Raw genomic sequence first — 26457 nt, 5'->3', positions numbered from 1 at the left:
ACAACACTTGAGAAGCAGGCTGATGTCACCGTCCTGGCATCTCTTGCTTTCAAAATCTACTCTTTCAGGGCAAAACAAACTCATGAAAAACACCAGCTACAGGAGGGATCAACTCTTATGAAAAATGTGAAGTTCACAAGGCACAGAAAGAAATATCCTAGGGGCTCAAACAGGCTCAATTCAACTTCTTGTCAGTGGTATGTCGACCACTGGGTCTCTTTTAAGTGAAGCTTACGGAATGAATCTTACTGTCTCGAAACTTTAAGTGGGTCTCACTGTTCTCTGCAAGTCTCAAAGGAAAACTCTGATCTTGGGGGACAGCTGAACTTTTTTGGTTCAACTTTTGGTTAGGACTTAGATTCTTTTCTTTTGCAGTAATATACTACACTTTTCATTAATGGAGTTTTTAACATGTGCTTTACTCTGGACACATATAAATCTACTCTGAGGTGGGGTTTTTTGTTTTTTGTTTTTTTTTTAACACCCAAGAACAGAACAGGCTGCCATCAATCTCAGATGCCCTCTTCTCTTTTTCCTGGGTGTGACACCAGGGACAAAACTTGTCAACATACTACACCTGTAATTCTATCATTCTATGGAGAGAAACACAAATATTTGTAAAATATCAGGTGTTAAAGGATGAGGAATTCACCCCCAGGCTCCAAGCACAGGAAGCCTGGCCTCATGTTTCAGGGTTCTGCTTGAATTGTCTGGGCTCCTGGTCAGTTCTCTCCTCCTTCAGACTGCAGAGGTGTGGCCTGAACTGTGACAGGCTTGCTCATGAGGCTCACCCTGGTGCCCCCCCGGGCTGCTTGGGCACGAGACCTGCCTCCTCTCTAGGCCGGGCTGACGAGCAGGATGTTAAAAGCAACATAAAAAAGAGAACTGCTCCTCAGAGAATCACAGAATTCTGTTAATTTTATTCTATCTCCTTGCAGACGTGTGCGTCCTCAAAGGCTCTGGCAACGTGTTTTTTTAACCAAATCTGAGAAACGCTACTTTTGTTGACAGATGCTAAATCTGGGTGCGATGCATAAAAACTGATCTGGACGTTAGGGTTCTTTTGAAATATGAGCAGTATCTTCACAAGCCTTTAAAAATGCCATTATCGCCACTTAAAGTATATTTTTTTTAAAAGAAAATAATTACTACCATGCAGAGCTGAAACATGCCAGCGCTTTAATTTTTATTACTGAGACCAGGCTCACCATAGAACTCATTCGTCCTTCTGTTTCTTTATTTAAAACAGACTTTAGGTTTGAAGAGTAGTTACAGTGCCTTGCAAAGACAACAGTTTAATAAAAAACATCAACACTGACAAGGCAGCCGAGGACTATTAGGCCAAAGATATTATTTGCCCAGCATTAATGACTTCCATTTCACTTCCATTTTGTTTTGTCTCCCCCACCGCTTTCTGGTTCCAATCCTTTAGGAATTATCCATCCCAACAGTGTTTTGGATACAAAAACTTTTGTTCCTATGGCGGGATTTTTAATGCCCTCACAGTGGCTCAGGAGGAAACTGTCCTCAATACAAGGTCTGTATTGCGTTACTGGGGCGGCTGTTCCTGCTTCATTCTTCCAGAATTTAAACTTTTAGGCTGGACACAGAGAGGGAAGGGACAGGGATATTTTGACCTTTCTCATCAGTGGGGACATATGCCCTTTTGAAGGCCTGCTTTGTGCTTCCCATATGAGTCAGACATCTGACGACTTGAATGATTTGGTTGTCTACACCACAATGTGCTAACTTGGGTGGGATGCCAGAGGGCTCAGAATCACAGGCTGTTTGGGACCTCAGGTTGGGCGGTTTCTTAAGAAAAATTTGAAATGCCTAAAAGCTGTCAGAAATAAATTGATCTTCTGCTCACCCGAATGCCAGTGATGAGTACAGTATCTCTGCCTGTGACTTTGAAGGACAAGGGTGGTTCCCTCTGATTTAAAAGGAAGAACACAAAGCAGAGATGAGATGACCCTGATTTCCTTCTTCCCAGGGCACCCCCCAAGTATGTGTCCATTTAGGCAGCACATTCCGAAGGCCCCTCAGTGAGGAAAGTGTGTGTAGGAAGAGTTCGTCTGGTCACTTCTGCCATTATTCTCTGGTTACTATTTAACTATCTCTGGAAGAAAACAAAAAGTATTTTCAAAACTTTGCCATGCGACCTACTGGTTTTCTCTTTGCTATGGAAGCAGTGTGATGTCTGAGTACTACGACGCAAGCGCACGGAGCCTCTGGTCAGGTAGCTCACTTGGGAAGCACTTTGAGACGAAACCACAGTGGGCAGGTGCGACACGCATGCTTTCGGCACACGAAGACTAGACCAGGCCACGTGAGGCCCTATCTTCCCCTGTGTAGACAGATGACCAACTCAGAGCAAACATTTCTGTTTTCAGACTTGCTTTCAGAAAGCAGATCATGCTCGGTAACAACCTTGCTCTGGTCGTTTCAGAAATCCTGCAATTGTTTACTTAGAATGAATTGGAAGTGAATAAAACAAAACAAAGGTCTTTGAAGACTGGCGTTCTTTCTGTAACAGAGAGGGGAAATGCTTTAATGCTATACTTGTCAAAACATTCCATCAGGAGGTAGGAAAAACGAAGGATTTCTGAAGGCAGAGCTTTGGTTTGGTTCGGTTCTAGAACAGTAGAAATATTCATTTGTCTCTCCCAGTTTATCAGCCATCTATTGGCGTCTGTGTGAGATTTTCAATCAAGACACAAAATCGTTACTACCATCATCATTCTGGCTATGGACTGATGTGATATTTTCCTTAAAGCCATGAAAGGCCATTTCCCCAGGATGGTCAGCTCTGGACCAGCGCCCACTTAATTATTGGGTCGCCACCCTAAGTGCCAGAGGCTGGCAGGGACGGGCTGGGTCCCTGAGCTTCCGCTGGCTCAGGCCACCACCCAGAATTCATGGGAAGCTCCTGGGGGCTCCTCCACCCGCTCTGACCAGCCGGCAGACCTCGCAGGGCCAATTTTGTGCTTCTGCAGAAACCATACTTTCTACATACACACAAAATCTGATCACAGTTAAGGTCTAAAGGGTTGGGGAACAGAGACCCGCCTATGTGCAAAAAAAAAAAAAAAAAAAAAACCAAACAAACGGTTTTCTCTCAACGTGGCTCCCTCTTCTGCGTGGGTTCTGAGAATGTCTACTCTACGCTTCGTGTGTTTAGGTGTAAATTCCGAGGGGAACGTTTGGATGTGTGGTTCTCTCAGAACGAGATAGTGGGCGTCACCTCCCCCCAGTGTTTCCAGAGTAACAGACGCTTCGTGGAAGATTTGTGGTGTCTGTGGCACCAAGGCAGCCATCTTTTATGGGCAACACCTGGACACTCAAGACCACAGTGCGGCGACAATGTGCCACGCAATGTGGCACGAGCTGCCCACGTGATTTTTTGGGTGTGTTTGTGTACAGTGTTCATTGGAAGAGGGAGAAATGGATGAATCAAGTAGGAAGACCTTTACAATTCTTCCTTTGCACTCAGGTACTAAAGACATCCGATGGGCCAATGCTTCATTATTCATCACTGAACATGTACCACTCCTGCTTGCAAATGTGTTCTCTGCTGACTCCATCATCTGTCAAGTATCTGCTCCCCATCAGCAGTTGTATCATGGCCATTTCTGTTGAGGTGGATAAATGCTAGGCCACGACCACTGTGGTTAATTTTCACCAGTGACTTTCATGGTTCCTATTATTTAACAACATATTTTACTGGTAGGAAACAACCCAGGGTAGTTTGTCCTGGGGATAAAGACCATGATGATTTCGATGGTGATGAAAACATGTGTTTTCTCTAAGCACTGACTTTCAACCAGGAGATTCTGTCCAGAATGATGTTCTCTGAATCCATTCAGCAAGGCGGTATTAAATTTTGTCTTTTTAGGATCTGAATAATGTATTCTTCCTTTTGGATGAGCTCCCAACGGGCCTGTTTTCTGTCAAATCCTGACTACCTGTCATAATGGTCCTTGCAAAATGAAACAATTACCATCTTGGGCCAGGTAAAATGGGGAGTGGGCCTGAGCCATGTAACCGTATCTCTCTTCTCCAGCTGCACCACTAATGCGTTTCCACACAGTTTACTGAAAGCCCTGCTTTAAGAAAATGCTTACTTGATCTTGCCAGAAAGACAGCGAGAATAGCCTGATGTTCCAAAGCTGAGGGCTGGGTGAGCAAAGGTCTCCTGTACCAAAGCAGCTAGACAAGGAGTTTCTAGAAGCGGAGGCCCTGACCAGAGCTCACGCTGGAAATGCAGGTTTCCCTGAGGCTGTGGGCAAGGTCGAGGATGTGATGAATCATGTTCAGTTCAGACACCACTTCCAATGTGCCCTGCTCATGGGTCTCTATATTTTTGAGATAACATGCTTTTAGTAAGATATAAGCAAGTTGCAATCTTGGTCTTACTTTCACAAAACCCTGACTTTATATTGTGCTTTATTTTTGTCTAGGATTTGATATCTAGAACATTCCTATAGATTCACAGTGAGTTCATTGTCTCTCCTACTCTCCACCTCCGTACTCCCTAGAACTGTGATCTTCAATATGGAAGCCATGGGAGCTATTCAATTTGAAGTTTTGTTAACTAAAATTAAATAAAATCTAAAATTTCTCTAACTACATTTTAAATGCTCAAGTAGCCAGGATGGACAGCATAGATATAGAACATTTCCATCTCTGCAGAAAGTTGTTTTGGAGATCACGGGGCTAGAAAGCTCCAAAAGATTAGGGATATTGATTGCTTTGTTTACTTCTGTATTCCCGGTGCCAAGACGGGACCTGGTGTGTGGTAGGTATGTAATCGCTGTGTGTCAAACGAATACTTTGGTTTTCAAGTTCTAGTTTCCAACTACGGCTGTGTATAATCTACTATTTCATGGTATTTTCTTTGAGTAGACTAGATCACCAAAACATGAACCTCACCAGCCTCCCCATATGAAGAGCTCTGTGACTTGAGTTATAAGTTACATGACTTCTCTAAGGACATCCCTCAAATGGTTTCTCATTTCCCTAAGACTTGGACACAATCTTCTCGCCGCCCCTGACCTTTACTGTTGGACCTGGCCTCGCACCAGCGTCTCCCCTTGCTGCCCCTTAAGCACTCAGGGCACACCCTTACTTTGGGGTCTTCGCCCCTGCTGTTCAGGGGACCCCCCTGTTCACTCATGCACCCCTTTCTCTTAGACAAGTGCCTTGTTCGTAGATGGTACACAGTGCATGTTTGAGTGTTGAAGACATGCCAACCTCCATGGCTAAAAGGAAGCGGGGTTTTTCTCATGATGACAAACATAAAAGCACATCACTACCTGTGATCTACAAGTTAGGTGGACCCTGTCTACACCTGCTGCAATACTAGTTTCACTACAGAAAATAACCACGTAATTGAGATGCTGCAGCTACTGTAGCATCAGATGAGCCAGAACCACACCACTGTTCCAACAGCATCCTAAAAGTAGCACACGATTTTGAAAGCAGGTGAGACCCATGTGTGGACAGGTATTACAAAAGCCTAGCACCCAGGTCATGTCCTGGCTGGTTCTGGATAATTCGTTGTCCTTTCTGGATTGTGATAGTTCATAAAACATTGGAGGTGGATTCTAATTTTTTTTAATGTTTATTTACTTTTGAGAGAGAGCAAGAGAGGGAGTGAGACAGCAGAGGGGGCAGACAGAGAGGGAGACACAGAATCCAAAGCAGGCTCCAGGCTCCGAGCTGTCAGCACAGAGCCTGATGCGGGGCTTGAACTCACAGACAGTGAGATCATGACCTGAGCTGAAATCAGACGCTCAAGCGACTGAGCCACCCAGGCGCCCCCGGAGGCCATTTCTGTTAAAGGTACCGAGTGTGCCATGAGAAAGTGCCAGGGAAACAGCAGCTGGTCTGAACAGACCTTTGCCATAGCGGCACCGACGTTCTGATCCCACACATGCGAGCATCTTCGGGGAACAAAGGTGACGGCCACGTTGCCACGGAAACCCGGGCGTGGACCACGTACAGCACACACGCTCCGAACTGAAGATCTCTCCGTAGCCCTGCGTTGCTCTACCCGCTTTTCAGACTTGTAGCCAGCCATTTCAGAGAAGAAATTCCATAGTATTTTGCAGTCCTGGCTACTCACATTTAAGGGGAAGGTTTACGGTCTGCAACGCAGGATAGAAGGTACTCTTATCAGCAAGACTGACGCTCACCTTACAGAGAAGATGTTGTCAATCGCCTGTGGCTCGTAGCTGCTCTGCGCCCTTCTACCCCTGTCCCTGGGGGCCAGGGCTCTGCTTCCCTTCATCTCTTGGTCGCTGCTCCTCTGAGCTGACAGCAAGTGGCCAAAGACAATGAACCTTTCCACTGTCGCAGGGCACCTGCTCCCTGCTACCCCCTGCCAGAGTCCCCCGTCCACTCTTCCCTGCTTCCCCTTTCACTCAGCATCTCTCTGGTTTCTTTCACTTTGATTTACATTGTCGAATGTACGGAATCTTGTGAGGTTAAGAATTGTTTACTCATACTTTGACTCCAGTCTGGGGACCCGCAGACTGTGGGAAACTCCTGGCTGCATGAAAACACGCAGCAGCTACACACAGCTTGGTGCGAGCTGTCGCTACCGTGCACGCGAGGGGCTCATCTCTGGTCCCGTGGTTGGTGCTGTCAGGCCCGCGGGGGGCGAGCGGGTGGCTGAGTGCTGAGTGGCGGTGGGGGGCAGGGATGCCAATGTCCTCAAGCAGGGACTGAGGACAGAGCTCTGGGAACCAAAGCTGTGGGTTCTCCTTTTCTCACCGCAGTCCGACCATCTCCGTAATTCCCAACAATTTGGACCTAACAGCGTCTTGGTGCTTACCAATCTCTAAAATATCTGACTGTCTGGGGGAACAGGTGCCCTGTGAAGGCCGATGCCATGAAAAAGCTGCAGTAAGCTATCCGACCCGAGTTTATGGTCAAAAGTCAAAGGGCTGGGGGGAACACGAGCCTGTCTAAGGAACTGAAATAATGAATTAAAACTGACCTCCGTTGGAAAAACCTGAGAATTTCACAACCTCTGGGTAAGTTAATGAGCAAAGACAAAGATGTCTTTATTTGTTGAGTCAGATGCTTCACTGGCTCTCCTCACTGTTGTCTCTACTAGTGATTTTTGTATCACCCAGTGCATCCCGCTGTTCTGATGGAAGTTCTGCGACAGAAATGAACTCTAATGCTTTCCATCCAACAGACTTCCACCCCGTGAAAGAAAGAAAAATATAAAATATATGAAGGAAGAAAGAGTAAAACGACTAGAAACAGGCAAAGGGGCTGGGCAGCTGTGTCTGGGGCCGGTGACCGTAGGACCACTGGTGGCAGAGGGCTCGGAGAAGTTAGTTGGCTGGCTTCCTTTGTGCCCGTCACACTGTACGATATCGGTGAGTCAGGACTTACAACTTTTAATGACTCCAATATATACACAATCGTTTATTGTATTTTTTAATGTTTATTTATTTTTCAGAGAGAGAGAGAGAGAGAACACGAGCTGGGGAGGGGCAGAGAGAGAGGGAGACAGAGAATCCCAAGCAGGCTCCACGGTGACAGCAGAGAGCCCAACATGGGGCTTGAACTCACGGTCCCTGAGATCACGACCTGAGCTGAAGTCGGATGCTCAACTGACTGAGCCACCCAGGTATCCAATAATTTATTTTATATACAGACCCTCAAACAGCAATAAATTATCAATTCATTTAGGGGCGCCTGGGTGGCTCCGTTGGTTAAGCGTCTGATTCTTGATTTCGGCTCAGGTCATGATCTCATTGTTTGTGACATCAAGCCCCGCATCGGGCTCTGCCCTGATAGCACAGAGCCTGCTTGGGATTCTCTCTCTCTTCCTCTCTCTGCCCCTGCCCTGCTCTCACTCTCTCAAAATAAATAAACTTTTAAAAAAAGTACCAGTTCTTTTCTCAAAGTTCTGCTTCCCTCACTGAACCACTGAAGGGAAGGGTAGAGAACTGACCAGAGCATCCTAACTCATGCAGAGAGAGGGCCAGGACCCCTCTCATTTGGCCTGTGTCCTTTCCTTCCAACCGCAGAGAATCTCCTCCATGTAGGCTACCATCTGGGAAGAGGCAGGCACAAAAGATTACTCATTGAAGTCTGAAGACTTGACTTGTGTTCTGGACCACACTGGAGTAGGTCACTTACCACCCCCCCTGCCCCCCGCCCCAGGTCACTGTTCTCCTTCCCTGACATGTGAACGAGGGAACAGGGCCCAGAGCACCCCTCCACACCTCCCAGCTCTGCCCAGGGAGTGAAGAGTGGGGCCGCAATCCCTGCCCTCCACACCCCGGCACCTGGCGGCATAGTTTTTCCACAGGGCTGGACGGCCCTGCCTGCGAGAAACAGTCTTCTCCCTGCTATGACCCACCAGCCCCCAGCGAGGGCTGGGGAAGCTGCACACGTTTCACACTGAGCTTATTCATTCGGTAACATGAGAATTCATTCGGAATCAGAATCCACAGTACGTTTGTGATTTCTGCTTCGAGTCCAAAAGTTATCCAGTAACATACAGCTTCTGATGTCGGCTGTCACCATGGTGAGGAACAAGTGAACTCTACCCTGTGCCCATATAAGGCCGGGCTGCCCAGGGCCCAGGGAGCACAGAGCTCTGCAGCAAGGCATTGTCATCTGTGCTCCAGAAGCGCCGTGGGGAAAATATATGGCAAGGGACCCTGGGGGAGCTGTGGGAAAGAACAAAGTATGCACTCAGCTCTCTAACAGCAGACTCTGTCCAACTGCTATTTTTATGCATGACATTACTTTTAAAAAATATTATCAATCCGAGAGTAAGACAGAAATAGCCCTGCCGTCTACAGGAACACATCTGGGTAAATTTGTTAATTAACAAGTATTTAGTGTACATACACCAGGCTTCTGGAACTGAAACGGGTACCGTGCCCTAGCAAGCACACTAATGAGGTAGACGTAATTGTTCTAACAACAGGTATCTCCACTAATACAGGCTCACCCCATAGAACATGATAAATGGTGCCATTTCTCTCTCCTCTGTAACTTTTTTCTTCCCATTGACCATTAGCCTGTCTATCATCTTGTTGACTAGTATCCAGTGGCACACCTGGGTCACCAGGGCAGCCCCGGAGCTGACTAAGACAACCCAACTTGTATCTGTAAGGTCCACTGCAGCGTGGAGGGCTGGGCAGCGTGAAGACGGGGGCAAACGCGGCCTGAACGCTACATGTGGTGGGTCCCACAGGCCAGGCCCCAAAGTGGGCTACCATGTGGCTCTGTCTCTTGAGGAATACTCACACAGCTGTCACATCTCATCTTAATGTTATCATAATCTGTCTGAAGAATTAGAGGCAGGTCAAACTCACTCGGGCCTCTAGATTACTCGCATTAACCAAATTAACTGGAAGGGGTCAATTACCTACTTGGTCACGTACAGAAACAGTGTCAGCCTATGCTGTGGATGAGGGATGATGATAAATTAAAAGCTCTCAGTGCCAACTTACTGACTTAGAGAGACCTAGGGACCCTTAGAAATCCCCCCTTCTCATAACCACTCTGAGAAGTGGCATTCCTGGCATTCCATAAGAGCACATAACTACGTAGATGGTCCTGCACAGTAAAATAAAATACAATGCTAAGTGACATAAGTCAGCTGGAGAAAGACGGATGCTGTATGAGCTCACTCATGTGGAATTTAGGAAATAAAACAAATGAGCAAACAAACAAAAAAAAAGAGACAAACAAACAAAAAAAACGCAGACCCTTAAATACAGAGAACAAACTGGTGGTCGCCAGAGGAAGTGGGTGGGGGAGGGGTGAGACAGATAAAGGGGACTGAGCACAGAGAAATGCGTCGAATTGTTAAATCATTATATTGTACACCCGCAACTAACAGAGACTGTATGTTAGTTATCCTTGAATTTAAAAAAATAATAATCAGAACAAACTATCTTTACTGAAGAACAAAATTTGTATAAAACTGTTATGGGAAATGTTACCATATTGGTTCTGCATTAAGCAATCATAAAAAGTGAAAAAGTAACCTTCTGCTCTGTGTGGGTTCTGTTTGGCTGATCACGTGGAGAAAAATGCAGAGTCTCTCCGGAGTGTCTCTCTGGAGTTGAATTCCCTCTTACACAGGCAAGTCCCACAGATATTTGTAAACCATTAATGTATCCTCCCCTTGCCCATATTCGGCTGGGCCAGGCCAGGCCCTGGGGAGGGGAGGCTCTTCGTCAGGCAATGGTCATCCCTGACCCGGAAGCGGCACTGGGAAAACCAATAGCAATGGACCCAGGGGGTTTCAATCTCATGAAATGGCTTCCATATGTTTAAAAAATACTTAATCCTTGTTAAATGCTGATGCGTAATCTTTGATTAGCAAATCTTTTTTATTTTTCAGTTTATTTATTTATTTTGAGAAAGAGTGCACATGCATATGAGAGCAGGGAAGGGACAGAGAGAGAGGGAGGGAGAGAATCCCAAGTAGGCTCCATGCTGACCGTGCAGAGCTGGACATGGGGCTCGATCCCGTGAACTCATGTGAGATCATGGCCTGAGCCAGAACCAAGAGTTGGAGGCTTAACCAACTGAACCACCCAGGCATCCCTCGCTCGATTAACAATTTTTAAAGCACGATGTCCCCATTCCAAGCAGAGGAATCTTTACTGAGTCAACAACAGCAACAACTGTCTTGAGGACCATAACTCATGAAGGACATAGCATGTAGGGACGGAAGCTCTGGGCGAGTGACAAGAAGCCTCCTTTATGGCAGTCTTCGGCCCTGAGAGGACGGTTAGTCAGTCCCACGGTAGTGAGACCAGCACCTTTGTGAAGGGGTTCCTTATCAATCACAGATTTTACATGTTTGACTTGTGGAGGGAACTCGGGTAGGAGAGGGCACGACATCCAGCCAGCCGCAGACTGGCCCCACTGAGCTCCACTGAGGCCCGTCCTCCCTCTGGGGTGTGGGAGTGGAGAGTGGGGACCGTCAGCACTGACTTCAGGATTCGGGGTGGGGAGACACATTTGGAACGCCCAAGGAGACTGTCAGATCTGACTCCACAGCAAAAGGGAATGCAGGCAACACGTCCCAGCTGCCTCTCACGACCTGGCCCCTGGCGGACGAGCAGGAGCCCCACGGGGAAACACGATCCCAAGACATGAAGCCTCAAAACAGTGTCATAAAACGCTATATGGTCCCCACGCGAAAATGGGCTTACACAGATAAATATAAACAATCTCTTTTTGAAATCAGTAATGCCAAGACCCAAACATCAGCTTTAATGGCAACGGGAAAGTCGCTTCGACATACGGAACCCAGTATCAGTCCGTATTTCGGGTTCCGATGCGGGATGACCTTTTTTCCCTGACTCATCCGATGAAACGCACTACAGAAAGGACATTCAGGGGATGAGTGGAATGATTTTAAAAGGGAGACTTATTCTCCATGGCAGGATGCTTGTGCCCTCTAGAATATCAGAATATCTATACCGTGAAGGGGGAGACACAACCATGTCTGCTTTACGTAACACACACGTGTATACACAATCTCACAAGTAGAAGACGCCCTTCGTAACAATTAATAAGAGAAAAGATGTGTAAGAAAGTTATCATTGTTCTCAATTTGTGCAGAAAGTGGCATAAATTGACCAGACTTTGCCTCGTATCATTGCTTGTTCCGATACGGAAGAACAGGTCTGTGTTCAACTTCTCAGCAAAGTATGCGATTGACTTAATCTCGCGGTTTAAGGCGCTTGGGTTTAGGCGTGAGTATAAGGAAGAGAGGTTGATGGCGACGCTGTGACTTACCCGCCCTCCTTTCTCAGGGAAACACTGGCAGCCCCCGCTACAGTCTCTGCCCCCGCAGGGCACGTCGAACTTCTTCACGCCCTGCAAGAATAACACGAAGAAAACGTTAGTCCAAACACCATCGGCTACAGCAGGTGTCACAACAGCATCTGCTGAGAGGAGGTCCAACTCCGGCCACGTGGTCTTTATTCAGAACAAACAGACTTTGGGGCGCCTGGGGGGGCTCAGTCCACTGAGTGTCTGACTCTTGGTCTTGAATCAGGCCTTGATCTCACAGTTCGTGAGCTCTAGCCCCACGTCTGGCTCTGTGCTGACGTTGCGGAGCCTGCTTGGGATTCATTCTCTCTCTCTCTCTCTCTCTCTCTCTGCCCCTCCCCCCCACTCTCTCAAAATAAATAAAGAAACTTAAAAAAATAAAAATAAGCAAATAGACTTTAATTTTTAGAGCAGTTTTAGGCCCACAGCAAAAGGTACAGAGATTTCTTGTCCCCCCTCCTCCCCTTCCCCCCAATGCATCCTCCCCACTATCAACTTTCCCCCGCAGAGTGGCACATTTGTTACAGTCAATGAGCCTGCAGTGACGAGTCCTCACCACCCAGACTCCAGAATTTACATGAGGGTCCCTCTTGGTGTTGTGCCATCTATGGTCACTGTACCTTTTAAAGGTGATAAATGCCAGATGCCGAGCTACGTCCTGGGTCTCGACAGTCAGGGAGAACATTCCCTGAGTGCAGGGATTCCGTATGAAGTGAGCCTGTAAGGACACTCTGTTAAGTAGTTCAGAGTGAAGGAGGAACTCAGGCACACAGGAGGCGGCCCTTCGTTCTCTGGGAAATGTGGGGTATGCATCCCAGAGGAGGGGGGTTCAGGGTGAGCAGGATTGGGCTACCTTCAATGCTGGGCCCCCATCATACATCAGGGATCCTGCTGAACTAAAGGGAGAGGGGCTTCCGATGAGGAGGGGGACCTCACAAACGCACCTGTCAGGAGGTGCAAACCCTCACCTCTGCCACAGAGGTTCTCGACATCCCCAGTGGTGCCAGCAGAGGACACCCCGTCCCTTTGTTCTGTGAGACCCATTGGTCTGCGGGGGGAGGAGGGGATGGAGGGAAGGGGCTTTTGCAAGGATTTCGCAGACTTTTTGTCAGATGCCGAGACAGAACTGTTCAATGAAATGAGTGAGTAAGTCAGGGAGCTCTGTGCCTGGACAATTCCAATGGGATTCCAAGGCATTTCTTGCCCTTGATCTCAGTATTTCAGGTAAAGAAAGGACTCGGACTTTGGACCATGTCTGAGCCCTTCCTTTCAGACCACTGATAGTACTAAACATTTTGAGTGGGACGGACATGACAATTAGGTTGACCTCTTCCCTCCCCTTCCTGATGAGCCCTGTCTCTCCCATCTGCATGACAGGTGAGTTACAGTGGCAGCAAGCAGGGGAGTCCCTGTCTGTCACGTCACCCTGGGTCAGACTGCCCGGCTGGCAGGCACTGATACTCCAGGGGCTCTGGAAGCGGTCGGCTTCCGGTGAGCGCCAAGCCAAACTTTACCATGCACACAACACTCCCCAGAAAACAGATCGTTCCAACTTTACATACAAGAGCGTTTTGCCACATCTGTCCCATTCTCTTCTAAGTTAAGTCTCAATGACTAAACAGGATGTTCACCTGGGGACTCCCTCCATTAAGCTTTCTGTCTGTTTCTTGTGCTAGAGCGTCAGCCAGAATCTTCCCCATTCCTGGCTTGGTACTGATACTCATGTGGAAAGGGACACGGTGTTGCCTGGCCACCTCTGTGACATCTGCTGGTCTGTGACAGTCTTCCTGGACATGCAGCCTTGGACGGGCACACAAGTGAACTCTGACTCAAAACCATCTGGCTGGAGTTTACCCAAGATCACAATAACTACTCAATGCTCTTTTTGTAGACATGATAAATTCCTTTCCAGGGCTAGCAACTTTCTACGAGAGGGATCTTGTGTCCCTCCAACAGCCCTTTACCTACTCTAGTCTCTGATGCATCAGTCACTACCCTGAAGGATTCAAACAAATCTGAGAATCTCAGACCAACACCTCGAAGCCTTTTGGATCCCTTGCTTATCTTCCTGTGAGAAGAGCTTGAGTTCCACAGTGTAAAAGTAAACACATTTAAAATCCTTCCAGGCCCTCAAAGTATGTTTCTAGGTATTTGCCATTTTTTTTAATGGCTTCAATGTTCGTCTCTAGTGGGGCTCATTTTAAAATCCCACGATTTTGAATATTTGGTTTTTGTCAGTCCAGCTCCATGCTAAGCCATCAGTTTTACGGATTACCCTGAATGCCAAAGGGAGACGTCTAGAGGGGTCACCACATTTCTGCTTCGTATTACATACGACTGGGATGTGAATAGGTGGCTTGGCAGGTGTCCCTGGTTCACACAGTAATTCATTTGCCAGTTGTCTGGAAAGGGTAGGGGGACTCCTCAGTCTGAAGGGTGAAGCATAAACTTACATTCTCCATCTGGTATTTCAGAGGCTATTTTTAATTTTGATTTTAAGGCCACTTGCCAAATCCCTGGATATAAATCAACGGTTGAAATGATTTTGAAGGTTTTGAATCGATCTAACAGACTTTCTGTCCTAGGCTTAGGATAGACACTGGACTTAGTTACAGAGGTGAGTTCTTCATAACCTGCTTGAAATTCAATAGCGCCACTTTGCTTTGGAGCTGGGACTTGTAGGTCTGATAATTCCCAATCTTGACACTTCCTCAACCGTGTGCCATGGCTCGGGTACCCTGTCTCAGGAGGTAAGGAATGATAGGTCATGGAGAGGCAGGCCTCCCTGTACAAGCCACAGCCAACTTCCATCAGGGAGATTCCAGCCCTGTGTGCCTGTGTGTGTGATGTGATGTGGTGTGTGTGAGTGTGTGTATTTTCCCATCGACACCTGGCATCTTGCACATCCTGCAGAGGGAACCTCATGAATCCTGGTATCTAAGAGCTCCAAGTACCACGAACTGGAGTGTCAGACTCCAGGATGCACACAAGGATTTATTAGAGCACAGAGTGTGCTCCAGACGTCTCTTAGACACTGAACAAGTTTCAGACCTGAGCCTTGGTTTTCCTGACGGGATGTGGGCTCCGAAACATTCTCAGGATACGGATGCCCTCCTGAGGACCCCGGATGAAGAGTCTGTGAACTGCTGCGTGGGTCCTCTATGTCCCCAAACAGAAGAACACGAAGGGCTCCCACCAGCTGCTGCCCATGCTCCGAGCCCTTGGGTCACCGCCTTGATTCGAATGCTCAATGCAACTCAGAGACGAACCACGATCCTTCCTGTCACCTCCCTGGTAAAGATGGCCAGTTTCCCCTGACCGTGCACTCAACTCAAGAGTCTGTCCCCCACCCTTGAAGATGGCAGGTTGGCCTGGGTCTAGGCCTTCAAAATCAGTGTCTCTAGGAGGTCATGCTTTCTGTCTGTGGCTCCGAGATTCCTGGGGACCATCAGGTAAATTCTCACGTCAAGTCTGAATTCCCATGGGCGCCATTCTGTACAGCAAGATTTCCGCACCCTGCCCCCTGCCCCTTACGGCCCCCTGCAGCTGTGTCTGTCACTGCACTCACCATCTCAACGTCCACAGAGGAGACGCTGCTCCCAGGGCCAGGAGGCTCCTGGGGACCCTGCTTGAGGTGTTGAAAGTGTCCACTGTCATGGAGCACGTTACACCCACTCAGCTGATCTTGTCTGGACGTCCTTCATCCCCGGGCAGAGTAGGACTCGCAAATGGGACCAGTTATGGTGAAGATCCACGCAAACCGGGAAGGGCCTCCACCCCCTTGAGAATGCCTGAATCTGACACGCACGCGTTCACGCGTCCTCGTACTCACGCAGAAACTGCCCCCTCCCAGGCTCCGGAACCACACAGGAGCCGGTGCCATGTGCCTCCCAGCTTGGAGGGATCAGGGAAACCCCCTCCCTCAGCTGCAGCAGTGAGAGAGCTCCCACCCCCCCAATTCCTGGCAAACATGACCACAGGAGGGGGCCTGGAGATAGTTTAAATCCACTCATTGGTTCCTTCCTTCATTCTTCTCCGAAGGCTTACTCTGGGCCGAGCACGGCGATGGGCCATGGGTGTAAAGTGGGGATAGATGACGTGCACCAGTTGACAAGAAAATTCAGTGAACAAGCAAGGGAACCTACATACTTTAAACTACGGCGAGTGCCATGAAGAAGAGGGGCTGTGGGAGGAAGAGTCAGGGAGGCCCAGTCACGGTCACGGTCACAGAGGAACCTGACTTAGCCGGGCTCCTTCCGTGGGGCTGTATTGGGCCCACGCCATAGGGTGGGCGGGGCAGGGGTGTGGAAAGGGGGTTGATAGATTGCAGGCTGGGGCTCCCACCTCTTGCCTTAGATGTAACGTCTAAGAGGCGATCAGCCCGCACTTGAAATGCTACGATCCCCGTCTGGACCCTCGGCACCTCAGCGTGTTGCGTGGACACAGTGCCCGTGTCGCCTGGGCACTACTTAGGAACGCAGGCTCCACCTCAGAGGTCCTGCATCAGGACCCGCTTTCCAACACGCTCTCCATGTTGCAGCGGCCTCCCGTGAAGCCACGCCCTCCAGTGGAGCAGGAAGCATATTCCCCATGGGTTCCATGCTTCCACACCCAAAGTGGACTCAGGCATGTTGTTCTAGAAGAGTGCCATCCCCAGACTCCCTCTGACCCCAGCCACCTGGGGCCCGTTCAGGGAGGCTCTGGGCACTCAGGGCTCGGTAGCTGAGCTCCTCATCCATCACAGTGCCAAAAAGACGTTCAGTTCTCTCTTCCTTATGCAGAACATCCTGTTAGACTCTTCTCTTCTGAATTTTACCCTGCCCTGAACTGGTAGCCAGCCTTATTGTGCTAACTAGAAATTCTAGGAATTACAAATGACCTGGAATGTCTAAGAGCCAATTGGCAATGTAAAGGCACAGATAAATTTTCTAGAAACCTTGGATAGTCTGCTCAAGTGGAATGCCACTGATATTGCTCCTGGGGGCAACGTGGAGGCCTCTGAGCAAGAGATTTTTTTTGGTCAGCTTTTTATATGGGAACTCTTTTCTTCAGAACCTTATCTCCATTTTGGCATCATTCCATTTAGACAGATTTAAAAATATGTGTATTTGCATGGCCCTTCAGTTCATCCTAGACACATCCAAATCCCCCTCTGTGCAAGATCCATTCCTTGGGGAGTCTTTTGTCTCTGGGAGAAGAGGGGTCACGGAACCTTCTAAGAAGGCCAGTTTCCAGCTTCCTGGATCCGGCATCTATCAGGTTCAAGCAGAGAATTTCTTGCCTTGAGCCACGGGCTCTGTGGCTGCCAACAGACTTCTCTGCCATCTATAAATGGAACCCAGTCTCGTCGGAGTAGGTATGTGTAGACGCAGCTGCGGGATTAAGGGAACATCCGGTCCCATGTGCGGCTGGCCCGGCCTCTTATCTGAGCAATCGACTCACATCAGGGGAGCGGAGAACCATGCTACCTTCCCTGGGTATCACATAGCATCAGGCAGAGAGGAAAGGCTTTCTTCTACCGCCCAGCCCAACAGACCCATTCTTCTGGAGGTGTCTGAGGAGCGGCCCCCTTCTAACCATCGAGAAAATGGCTTTTCTCACTTCTCCCAGTGGCAGATTTGTCCTCATATTTAGGACATTTAAAAATAGGTTTAAATAACAGTCTGAATGCCAGGAAATAAAACACACAAAAGAGTTGGACTCTTGAAGACCAGCTATTTCTGTAATCATCAGTGTGAACCGTCCATGTATATTAAGGGAGCAAACCCGCGGACACAGATCCAGGTTTCTGCAGATGTGAGTCTTGTGTAAGGTTGATACAATATTTACAAATGAAACAAGAAAAAATGCTGGGCATTGTTCTCAAATTGCACATAAGAAATGAGTATTAACCAAATTTATATGAAGACCCAAGAACAAAACTCATTTGTCCTAAAACAAAGAATATTTTGTCCTCCACATATTCCAAGAAACTTCTTGTCCAAGAAAGTCTTTCTCAGCCAATATACCTCCAGCCAAAAAGAGCAAGTCTCTGTAGGGAATTTACAGATATTTTACCGCCGGACTGCCCCCAGCATCGAACCCAGGCTTCCTGTGCAGGGGGCTACTGAATAACCCAGTCTAACAGACACAGAAGACAGACATTCCTTACTGCAGAAAAAAAAGTAGCCCTTTTTCATATTTAAGGTAAAAAAAAAAAATCTATACAAGTCTTTGTTTTTGTCACAAGTCTGGTCAAGCTTGACTTTACAGAATTACCCTTTTAATCCAAAAAGAGGCCCAAAACAAAGAAGAAAGCCAACTTGGGAACAAGGTTCCCAGTAAAATTCTATTAGTTTATCAAAACAGGAAATATAAGCCATTTCCGCACATGCAGCTTTAGAAATTAAGGAAATAATTCCAACATGGTATTAGCAAGCCAAAGCATATGGCAGAGGAAACGCGGACCACGGCCACTCCACACCGAACAAAGCCCTCCTTCCCTGTAAGCCGGGTGGGAAACGCGGCCCATTCAGTTTCCTTTGTTAAAAGCATTTCAAGGGCACCCAGGATAGATGCGCCACTCCGGAATGGTCCTGGGACTGTCACCAGGTAGAGGCGGTGAAATAAATGACGGGCAAAAGTGCAAACCCACGTAAAGCCAACAACTCCGGGGGCCTGTTTCGGACTCCAGCTAGTTTCAGAGAAGGCCTGTCCTCATGGGGCTGGGGGCTCGGGGAATACAGGAAGAGGGGAGGGCGCTGTGCTGGAAACAGAACCAGAAGGGCCAGGATGAGTTTAAAGGGCAGACAACGCGCCGGTCTCTCAGAGCGATGGTCTAGGCTGACTTCGGGCCAGGCGAATACCTGCGGGACAGCGTCACCCCTGCTGACTCACCTGCCCAGCAGACATCCCTGGAGGCCTCCCCTAGTCATCGGCCACGAGCCACGTGACGTTACATACTTGTATGTTTTTACGAGCAACGACGGGCCAACGTCTCCACCCTCTCTTGCCCTGCAGCCGGAGGTCTAGGGGTGTTTTCCACACAGAATCGCTACTGACGAGACGACCTGGGGCTGGGGCGCTGAGCCTCGGGACTGGCCGGTGGACCCCCAAAGCAGGAATCAGGCACGACGGGGTGGGCTGCTGGCGGCCACAGGGAGTGCGGGAGGCCCAAGGCCGAGGCCAGACGCTTCCCGGAGTTACATCACCGGCGCTTAGGACACCTACAGGCGGCCCAAAGGAGGGAGGCATGCGAGGTGTCGGAGTTGCGGAAGAGCAGCCCCGGGGAGGCCCGGAAGGGGCTGGCCAGAAGAATTGGCGACGCGGCAGGGGGCAGGGGCCGGGCAGGGAAGTGGCCTGACTTTGCTGAACTGTAGCACGCTCTGCACGGAGCGGGGACAATAATGACCGTGCCCCAGGTCTGCTGGGGGGATTCAGTGACGTGTTCATGAGGTCTCCCGCACCTTCCAGGACCAGGCCTGGCTCCCTGGTGGGGGGCCCCAGAGCCAGGTTAGCACTCAGCCAAGGTTGCATGAGCCAATGCTTCCTTAGAAACCCGTTGCCCAAGGCTAGAAATGATCTCAGCGTGTGGGTGGGCCTGCCTACAGGTGAAGACACGCGGCGGGAACGGGTGGGCGTGGCCGCTCCTGTTGTGCAGGCTCTGCCCTGGGACCCTCCTCTGCTCCTGGGGCGACAAGCAGAGCCCGCCTGTGTGTCCTCCCCAGCGAGGAGGGCAGGGTGCCCCTGGGGGGCTCTGGCATGCGTGGGGTCAGCGCAGGTGCTGACATTGACAACAAGCTGCTATGACTGCAGGTGACATGGGCTCTCTCCAGAAGCACCCCTCCCTCTTCCTTCACTGTGTCCTTTCGGTGGACCCAGCTGGCCTTCAGCCAGGCGGCACCAAGGCCTCATGGCTGGGTCCCTTATTAGGTGCTGGGTGGAGACTGGGAGTTGTCTCATCTTGAGTCACCTAGATGTCGAGGGCCCAGGCTGTAGTCGGGACGCAGGCAGGCACAACCAGGCAACCATGCAGGCTGGGGGTCAGCGGTCAGCGGACTCCACTGGCAGCCTTAGGAGACGACACAGTGCCGAGAGAGGATGCCTGGAAAGGCAGGTAATTTCCAGCCCGAAGCAGGAAAGATTCCTGTCCCAAGTACAAACCGCCTCCGTTTTCAGGTGCTTCCCCATCACCCAACGCCTAGCCCACTTGAGTTCTGGTGCTTTTTACTTCCGATTGCAACAGACTTCCTGGAATCTGTTCGCTATTCCCACCACATCCGCTGCCTCCCGCGGGACCTATAGCAGCCACGGTCTCAGCTCCTAAGACCTCTGAAGATTTATTCTTCTAGCAGTTTAGATACGTTCATGAATCTATTTTGAACTCGAGCTTATTCACTTGCCTCCAAAGGCTGCTCTTGAACCTTTTCCTGCCAGGGATTCCCTAGGTCTCCAGTTACAAATGAAACACAGTCTCCCAAGTATCAAACGAGAATGAGTTCTCTTTCTTTGCAAGCATTTGAAACGGCTCGTTGAGTTCTCCACACAGGTGCCTCCTTACCTGTCCCTGTCACTCTCCTGTGGCGGCTCCTCAGCCACCTACCCAGGCTCCCGAAGGCCAGGGCGCCGCCCGGCTGACCAATGTGTCAGTGCAGGACCCGGGCTGGGGTTCTCCCAGGAAGGTGGTCGCTCGGCGACTGCCCAGGCTCTTCAGAGTGCGTAACTTGAGAGCCAGTATGCAACGCCAGCCACCTCGCCGGGGCTGGCATACCCAAGCGCACAGGTGCACACGCAGGCGGAACGAGATGGGATACTGGATGCTTGTATTTGTCCCCTGACTACTGACCGGACATCTTCGGTGGGTCTGTCAACGGAGAAATTTCTGGAAGTCACCCTCCCTCCGCTCCTTCTACTTCTCTATCCTTAATGTAGATGCCGCCATTCATGCTTGTATTAATCACTAGTGCCTGGAGTCTCGGGCCATTTGGGCCGCTATAACAGAGTATCATAAACTGAGTGGTTTGTAAACAGCAGAAACTTATTTTTCATAGCTCTAGAGGCCGGAAGGCCGGGATCAGGGCAACAACAGATTCGGCATCGGGTGACGGCTGCACCTGATTCCTGATTGACAGACAGCATCTCCTTGCCACGTCCTCACATGAGGCAGAGAGGGGGCCAGAGAGCTCTGTGGGCTCCTCTATCGGGCACTGATCCTGTCATGGGGGTTTCACCCTCACCACCTAATCCCCTTCCAAAGGCCCACCTCCCAGTCACATCACCTCTGGGGTTAGAATTTCAACATGAATTTTGGGAGGACACAAACATTCAGGTCAAGCACCTGGCAAGGTGGGTAATTATGTCCTTCTGGTGTCCTTTAGAGCTCCCCCCAGGCTCAGTTCACAAGGTACATTCTCTGTGTGTGCCCTTCCTCTGGTCCCTGCACCTCCTTGCTTCTCTGGAATACCCGCCTTACTTCTCCTGACACCTGCCAGTCTACATGCTATTCCATTCCATCCACTCCTCCAAGGCTGTCAAGGTCTCCTATTTCAACTCCAACCGAGTGCTTCATAAAATATTTTCCCACGATGGTGGAATGCTAAGGATTTTAAATGCATTGAATGTAACACCTCTGGGTCCCATCCTCCTCAGGGAACGCACCTTGGTACAAGCTGTGCCTTCAGCCTGGAATGTTCTACCTCCCGCCTTGCCTTCCCCATCTGCAGAGCCGAGACCCGCTCAAACACTCGAGCACAAGAGCCACTCACCCTCTGTAACAGCAAAGTCAAACCTGTGTTGATTTCACATCTTGTCCTTACTCATTCTGTTTAAGTGTGGGTGTTTCTGCTAAAACCCAACATAGGGCTATTTCTGGAAAGCCTTTACATTCTGCAAAATCACACACCAAACCAACAAGATCGTATGGGAAATAACAGTGTTTAGAGGCAGACCACTCAACACCTGCATGACTTTGTAACAGGGCACTAATAAAATTAGTCCTAATCCCAGTAAAAATAATAGCACAGTTGAACAGACATGTAAAATCCCTGATCAGTAAAGAAATACTACGGGAACTATAGGGCTTCATCTTAAAGAGCAGTGAAGGCAGTAATTTGACAGAAGGGAGCAGAAAGAAGTGGTAAGACCCCTAAGCTATAGAGAACAAGAGCCACATGGCCAACATTGGGAAGAAGGACACAATAGGTGCTCCGGGGGAGGGGCATGGACCCACCAAGCCCAGGGAGTGAAGGCCACCACTTGGGCGTCATGTACAGAATTAAATTCTTCGACAGCTTGCTGTGTTCACTGTTCATCGACTTTCCCTCCAGCTACACTGTCACTTGGCATGCAAACCACATGCCCGGAGTAGCACCACGCACGACCCAACACGGCCTCCATTCTAGGCTGACTTCATTCTCCCGTTGATCCGCCATCGTCTATGGGCGGATCTGAGTTGGAGAAAATGCACTGTAGCAAAACAGACTGTACTTCCATATCCTCTCACTCGTTACTCATTCCTGTGTCAATGCTCTCACCCAATGAAGAAGGAGTCGGCCACATTAAAGACTATTTCTGATGAGGGCTACTGTCATTCGGTCATTTCTTATCGCCTTGGGGATACAGTCCTCAGTGTCGAGGAAAACGACTCGTGGGGATCTTTCAGCTCTTGTTTGAGAGGCTACCTATGTGATTATAGCTAGGAATGAGGATCTGTATGCACAGCATAGCTTCTCATGTTCGACTTAGAATAAGCACCCTCAAATATGTGTGAACCGTTCTGTGTATGCCTTGCTCATCTAGTGGGACACAGCCCAAGACATCCTTTAGTGTCTGCATTACCTCACACATTACCTACACTACATTTTATTTATTTATCCAGCATGTCAGTTCTTGGTATTGTCTGGCAATGAATAAAAACGTGTATGTTGTTAGTGCCAGCGTAGGAGCCAAAAGTGAATATTTAACATTGTTCTTGAGCGATGGAGTGGCTACATCTATTTATTCCAGAAAAGTATGCCCGGCTAAGAGTTTTATCTAAAACCCTCCCCTCATGCTAAATTTGGGGGCAAAATCCAAGAAGAATGAAACGAAAGAGCCTTAGCAGTGCTCTTTTGTGATACAATGAGATTTCTGTTTGGGTTTGGTAAGGACTGGTCCAGGCAAGGCAGGTGCTGGTTTGTGTTGGCAGGCAAGGAACAGCAGTCTGCCTGGGCAGGCTCGAGTCTAGACCAGAGGAGCTGAGTCTCTGCAGACCTGACATCAATCTGAGTCAAATCACGGCGGCTCTGGGGCCAGCGGAGGGCCCATACCAAAACCACAGCCACTTTTATGTACCTGCTGGCCTGGCTCCTGGGGAAGAATTTCTGCATTTCTGCTTGGCTCTTTCTCTTGTGCGTACCTAGCCAAGTTAACCAAGCCGGGCAGCTTTCGGAAGGTATCTGTGTATGCCTTCGCACACTAGCAGTGACTTAAGATTCCCTAGCTGTGAGCTTAGCGGTTTTCTCTGTGCGGGATGAAGGTCTACTCTTAAGTCACGGCAGAAACGTATTCTGAGGCCAGCAGCTCTGTCCGAGTCCTGACTGGTGCAGGCGGCCCTTAGTTACCTGTGTGCAGATTATCCGTGTGGGTATTAATCCGCTTGGATATCCCCACAGTGAGTTTCCAACCCCCTGCCTCTCTGCGCTTCTCAGTAGGCCACTGCACTTCTAAGACTCGGCTTCTGTGCTGCCTGGAGACCTCGTCCAGCAGTAAATGCAATACTGACTTACCAAATACTGATTTCCCAGGCACTAGGTTCAGACCAAGTTTTGGAGCTTACCTCCACTGAGAAGGCAAATTCAGAACCGGCACGCACACATTGTTAGCCTCAGGGGCCGGTTCTGTAATACCGGTGGATGAGGATAGTTTAGCCCGCTTTTTATCCTGTGTCTGGAGTGTCTGCAAGAGCACAGGGTCTTCCCGGGCCTCAGGGATGCCGCGGTTCTGTTTCCTGGGTCTCACTCGGGTGTGCACACATGCATGGGCACGTGCCCGGAGTGGCTCTCCGGGGCACCATGTTCGGAGGGAGAAACTTGGGCTGCAGACTGGCACCCCAGCGCTGTGGCCTGTGAGTCACCCCTATCCCACATTTCCACTGGTTTCCTCGTTTGCAAACCTGGTAGAATCCGCCATCCCCACCTCTCGGGGTTGTCAGGAGGAAACCGGATGAACCCGTGGGAGGAGCTTAGCCACGGTGCTCAGCACAAGGCAGGAAGAATGTGCTACTCATGTTCTTAACCTCTCTTTTGCTTCACCCAGAGGACAAAGATGCCAGCCTCCCCTCCCCTGCGGTTCAGATCCAGTGATTATAGCAAGTGTGAACATCCTCGTTGTTCAGGGAGATTCTTGTTTGTGGAGTCAGTGGAATCCTTCTAGGGTTTTTGCTCAGTAGGCATTCACACGAGGATGAATCTATACAGAGCTCATGGAATTAACCTCGGAAAGGCGATATTTCGCAAGGTACCAGCTTCTCTGAGTTAAGATTTTGAGAGGGAAATTTAGTAAGCCAATTCCTCTTTAATAATGGAATTCTTTTTTTTTTTTTTTTAATTCAGTGAATAGTTGGCAGAGGCAGAATTTAAGCATCTCAGCTATGCTGAATGTGGTACCCAAGGTCAACCAATGAGTCAAGGTCACTTGGGACTCAAGCCAAGACCTCCTATTCTCTTTCCGTCACTATGAGCCTAAGATAAAAATTCATGAATACTGTCTGAGCAACAAGGCTTGTAATTCCCCCAGTGTATCAAAAGTGCTCTTATCATATTACAAACAACTAACATGCTGAGACTGTAAACATTCAAAAGAGTGGACTTCCTCAAATACTTTCAGTGATGTCATCTGGCCCTTCTTTCACATCCGCTTTTATTATGCTCCTGTCCTTGCAAAACAGAGTTTGTGCCACAGCACAACAAAGGCCAGGAAATGTCAGGACTGTGGCCGTGAGGCGGACCTGGAAGCCAGGAGAGACTGATAAAGTACAAACACCTCCAGAGGAGAAGAAAGGAATCGCCATGGACAGCAGTCTGCATGGCCAGGCTGAGATGGGCGTTCTGCTGCCCCCATCTAACACGCTTGGTTTGCTATGTTGACGGTGAACTACTGAGTTGTTTTATCAGTAGACAGACACTCCCCCACGAGGCGTCTCCTAGGAAACGTCTTTGGGAGCCCACCACCTGCCGCGCACGCAAGTATCAGGGAGTCTAGAGGTGACCGGGCAGGCCCCTTGCCCTTGGGAGATTACAGATTCATTGGTCTCCACAGTAGGTACTCAGCGACACAATACGTGCGAGAGTAAGGTGACACGTGAAGGAGCAGGGACAAAGGGGAAATAATTCTTACCCGCATTATTGTGTTTTTAAGCTGAATCCTGATTGCTTATCTGCACTGTTTAAATGAACCTGCCCTACTGATTTAAAGCACGTTTTCAGTCCTTTCTACATTTCAGTCCTTTCTACTGTCCATGTATCTTGGTGTCCTTTGGAGTCTGTCCCATGCTTACCTGTGCAGACAGGTGCACCCTCAGCAGACAGATTTCCTGACCACAGATGGGAAAGTGGGGAGAAGAAGGCAACACAGAGCTTTGGGGTAGGAGTGGAGAGCGCGGGGTGTCGACACTATTAAGTAGGGGTTTCACCCTAAGGCGGTCCTCGCCACGGTTCCCCGCCCCACAAACACACGTGCGGCAGACCAGTTGTGGGTCTTTGCCAACTCTGTGGTGATTCAGAACTTCCTTTCACCAGGCACACCACCCCCGGGAGGAGAGGCTGCCAGGAGCTACGGCTCCCTTACATACCATAAACAGTCAGGCCTGATGTGAATGGCAGCACTTCCTCCCACCAGCGCACTGGAGTCTTTGCCCTTAATAGACAACACTTCTCTCTCTGGGAGCAACCCAGAAACGTCTCAGATGCAGGATGGGATGCGGCCCTTTGAAGTCCCAGCCAGTGGTGCCCCTAAGGTCACTGAGCAGAAAACAGCAGGAGAAAGGCCTGACGATGATCGAGGGCTGTGTGTACACCCGCCAGGCTGGAGCCGCAGAAGCTGGAGTTTGCCATGAGACCACTTACGGGTCAAGGACAGGGTGGCGCTGAGACACTTTTAAATATTCTCTGCCCATTGACAATTCTTTGTACTTTAAAATATCCTCATGAATTATAGGAGGGCTCTGCTTTTTCCCAGAACTGGCTTGTAGGACTGGACTTTTGGGCCCCGGGCTCGCAGGACCACCCTTCAGAAGATGCTGCCCAAGGAGCTCAGACATTGTGCCAAAATTAGGGCCAGTGGGAGGGGCCAAACCTGCACTTTCACTGGAAGAGTCACGGCTGCGAATATTTTCTTTTCATGTTACCACGGCCCCGTGTCTTCTCCCTGCTCTTTACTGCTTTTCTTTCTTTTACAACTTTAGAATGGAAAGTCTTTAGAAAGGATTGATTTGCTAGATTCGGCAGTCATCCGGTATGGGGACTGTGGGTTCATCTGTGGCTGAATGGAATCACATCTTCGGGCTGGGCTGCCCCGGGTTACCGCTGGACTGGAGGTTCTCAGACTCTCAACCATGGAGGTCATTTTTGCCCCGCGTCCCCTTTTCACCCACCCTCAAGGACTCAA

General features: G+C 49.3%; 1 protein-coding gene across 1 annotated transcript in view; it reads right to left on the bottom strand.

Moving 5' to 3' along the window:
* The window catches only part of COL4A2 (collagen type IV alpha 2 chain), a 173249-nt gene that overhangs the window by 114870 nt on the left and 31922 nt on the right, over positions 1–26457 (bottom strand). Inside the window, exon 4 of the mRNA XM_023253164.2 lies at positions 11800–11880. Coding sequence (XP_023108932.1) covers positions 11800–11880 — 81 coding nt within the window. The remainder of the gene's footprint in view (positions 1–11799; positions 11881–26457) is intronic.

The sequence above is a fragment of the Felis catus genome, chromosome A1 (genome assembly GCF_018350175.1).
Source record: "Felis catus isolate Fca126 chromosome A1, F.catus_Fca126_mat1.0, whole genome shotgun sequence".
Lineage (NCBI taxonomy): Eukaryota > Metazoa > Chordata > Mammalia > Carnivora > Felidae > Felis > Felis catus.
Note: the sequence above shows the minus strand (reverse complement) of the source record. Positions and strands in the feature narration are given on the sequence as shown.